This window comes from Cupressus sempervirens, chromosome 4, assembly GCF_028749045.1.
Source record: "Cupressus sempervirens isolate cs-2001-9-10 chromosome 4, ASM2874904v1, whole genome shotgun sequence".
Classification (NCBI taxonomy): domain Eukaryota; kingdom Viridiplantae; phylum Streptophyta; class Pinopsida; order Cupressales; family Cupressaceae; genus Cupressus; species Cupressus sempervirens.
The window spans coordinates 243893404-243897140 of record NC_143121.1 but is presented as its reverse complement, the minus strand read 5'-3'; the positions used below and the strand labels follow the sequence as shown (position 1 = coordinate 243897140).

General features: G+C 36.4%; 1 protein-coding gene across 2 annotated transcripts; it reads right to left on the bottom strand.

Annotated features, from left to right (window-relative positions):
* Positions 1–450: 450 nt before the first annotated feature.
* On the bottom strand, positions 451–3380 carry LOC149560918 (uncharacterized). 2 transcript variants are annotated; one of them, XM_089824885.1, is made up of 5 exons: positions 3261–3380; positions 2325–2604; positions 2182–2213; positions 1510–1688; positions 451–1002 (listed from the first exon to the last, which is right to left on the bottom strand). In XM_089824885.1, the coding sequence occupies exons 2-5, from the start codon at positions 2540–2542 to the stop codon at positions 772–774; spliced, it is 660 nt and encodes a 219-aa protein (XP_089681011.1). In that variant the 5' UTR covers positions 2543–2604; positions 3261–3380; the 3' UTR covers positions 451–771. The 2 variants fall into 2 exon arrangements, with proteins under 2 accessions (XP_089681011.1, XP_089681010.1); XM_089824884.1 differs by lacking the exon at positions 3261–3380 and adding an exon at positions 3128–3182.
* Positions 3381–3737: the final 357 nt, after the last annotated feature.

Genomic DNA, 3737 nt, shown 5'->3' with positions numbered 1-3737 from the left:
TTTGGCCGCCATTTAAATTATTAGTTGATTTCAATAGATGTGCACAAATTTGAACACTAGAAACTATTAGTATTAGTTTATGATTTGTAAGATAAAATATTATAGACCAAATATTATTAAAAGCACCTGCGAATTTGAACACTAGAAACTATTAGTATTAGTCTACGATTTGTAAGATAAAATATTATAGACCAAATTGCCACGAATGCAGTAAAACTTTTGATAAATTGCCACGAATGCAGTAAAACTTTTAGTAGATTGCCACGAGTGCAGTAACAATTGGAATAACAATTGGAATAGTTAAGTTATTAACCACGGCAAAAATAAAAATAGATAAACGGACAATAGAGGAAGAAGGGGCAATGGAGGAAGACGGAAAATGCATGTAACAGGCCAGTAAAAGAAATTGTGCAATGGAAAAGTACATTAAACATGCCTATTTCGAGAGGGTAAAATAAAATAGACGGTCTGGATTATTTCAATCGTTTGCACAATTTATAAGAGAATATTGAACACTGATTTTGAAATGAAGTTTTGAGACTTCAGACGCCTTCAGCAAAACAAGTGCTGTGGTGAGTACTAGAGGAAATTATAACATTGAATATGGGATACATACAATAAACTCCGGTGAAAGCTGATCTGAAATTACATTATGGAACAGTCAATGAAGGATTCGAAAAACACATGAAAGTTTCTACAAACTACACCCAGCTCTACCATTTATTCAATTTACAACATCTGCTCTTGGAGCACCCATCAAAGTACGTACGTCTACCTGTTCAAACGATCAGGAGCTCCACCTTTGTAAATTGGATGGGTTTTATTTCCTCTCCTAGGAAATTTGATCACATCTGGACGGCCAGGGCCACAGGGTTCAGGAGCACCAAAAGGCATGTAACAATCACGGCCTGTTGTAAACCTCTCTTTTCTGTAGTGCCCTACTACCTCTGCTGCTCCAAGTATATGCCCATCCATTGCCTCCATCACCTTATCCTTTGTCACCTGCAATGTTAATTTCATTTCTCTTTTCTTAGATTGTGGATTACATTTCAATACTAGAACCTCACTAAACCAAGTAGTAGGACATTAAGAATCAATCAATTTGACCCAACACAGTCATCCAATCAACAAGGCCATTTGGCCCACGATGACTGAGATTGTTACTCTAAAAGCATTGTGGTGCATACATTTCAATGGATTTTTGTACCCTTAGGTAGCGGGCTGTAATACTAAACAAGAATCAATCGATTTGGTCTTTAGACATTCATCCAATCAGCAAGTTGGAATTAGATGGTTACCAACCAACAATCCATTTTGACCCAAGCTAATTTAGGCTATTCCTAGAAAACCATTATGGCCCATACATTGTAATGGATACTTCTACTCTTAGGGAGAGGGTTTGTGTAAATGATGCTAAAGAAGCTGCTAATAAAAGCTAGTCAGCACTGTAATTTAGACAAAAATCAATAAATAAATAAATGGCTCCAGGCTTTGAATACCAATACCAACCTTATTGCCAACGTTTAAAGTGTCATCCAGTGCATACAGGCTTATCACATATCGCTGATCACCAGCAGGTGCATTGGGTCCTCTGTAGCCTGGAACTTTCCAATCATTGACACCCTCTTTTATACTTGCATACTCACTGTCTTGCCCATAATGTTTCGGAGAGAAGTCTTCTGGGAGACCTGAAAACCCCAAATTTGAGAAAATACCAATTCATAAAACATACTGTATTTTCAGCGCCATCATTTGGAGGAAATTAAACATATACTATTATATACCTGACTACGTGAAATACTAGATCATGGCAGCCAAACAAAAAACTAATTAATTATATTCAAGCTAAGTTGAGAATATGATACACATTTGAGTACATGAAATACAAGATCATGACAATCAAACAAAAGTTTAATCAATGATACTCAATCAAAATTTGACAATATGATACACATTTCCAGACTTATTTCAAAAGTTTAATCCTTTTGAAAGTGGATTTAGACAACACTAAACATGTAATAGCTTGTTCAGCTAAATGCCCATAATACAATCACCCAAATATGTTGGTAATAAACTAGAAAGCTTCCATATTCACAACTACCCAAATAAGTACACACACATTTGACTATGCAAGTCACACTAGTTCAATACTAGGTCATAATGAGAAAATTTAAGCCTTACCCTTAAGGGTGGGGGGTATGTTAATCAGCACCCTGCAATCGCCAAGCCCAATAGTTAGCTACAAAAAGAGCTAAAATTGAAAAAAATAAGCAGAAGCCCTGAAGACCAAATTTCCCATCAAAGCATTAAGTATAAGAACATACCAGTGAGTCCATGGGACAATGGGATCATTTGGGTCAGGTGCATCAGGATCCTGCATGATAATAGCTAAACTGACCGTGCCCTCTGGAACTCCATACCACTCTAGTGGTGGTGAAATATCCTTCTTTGGTCCCTGAGCATCTCCTGTATACTTTCTCGGTATTCTTCCATCCTCTCTCAGGGGAGGACATACCAACCTGAACACTTGTTCCTGTGCCATATTGAATTGTTCACTAACTTGACCTTCCTTGGATCAAACAATGTTGTTTACGGCTAGCTTGCCTAAATACACCGACAAAGATGAGATATACCAGTCAACACAAAACTTATGCCCAAATAATTTTCCCTAACTCAAGCAATTGAACACTATCAGCGTATGCCAAAACCCTAACTATATCAATCAATACTATTAACCCCAAAGTAGCCAATTCAAGTAATAACACTATCAGCGTACGCCAAAACCCTAACTATATCAATCAAAATAATTAACCCCAAAGTAGCCAGTTCAAGCAATTGAACACTATCAGCGTATGCCAAAACCCTAACTATATCAATCAAGCTAGCGATCATCCTTTGTCTACTGATAAACTTGAAATTCTAGCAACCCAACGATCTTAAAGCTTGTATAATCCAAAAGCATGTCTAAATTTTTTATATTAGTCATGAATCTAAACTCTGTAATCTCCTAATTTTCTATGGAAACCCCATTAAAATGCCATGATATTGTTGTCTCCCAACCTCCCAATGAAACAAAATTTCAAAGAGAAATCTGCAGGAATGTAAACTGAAATTTAAACTTCAGTACCTGTGTCACTCAAAAGTGGATATATGTTGAGTATTGCACTTATCAGACCTTGAGCAAAGCCCTGAAATGTTTTGTAGCCTCTATTTAAAGGGGTTAAAATGGAATGAATAGCTGATAGACATATGGTCATCACCTTTGCATGAAGAATCGAGATAAGGGACAGATGTCCTGTCTTGTGAAATACGTAGCAAGGTGTAATTAAAAGCATTCGACATGTCAAAATGATGTTGGGCCAAAGATCTGATGCTTCTGGTAATCTCTATCGCACTAGTATTTGCTTCTTTATCATTCGAGGCAATGTCATATTTGATTATCAGCGTAAGGCCTCTTGTATATGGGAGAGTCGTCTTAAAACAGGGCCCCCTCGTTATTATTCTTTATCGGTAAAAATACTATAATTTGAATTTTACTATATTTTTAACTATTTCTTCCCGTTTGGTTCTTATAATTTGCTTTTCATGTTGTTCAAATAAAAGTTGAAGGAATGAATGACTGATAGATTTTAATCACGTGATGGCACCCACAAGACAGAGAAGTACTCCACAAGATAAAATCATTAGGTCTTTTGGAGTTACTTCTTTAAGTCTACTCTTTGAGAGTTAATATTCAC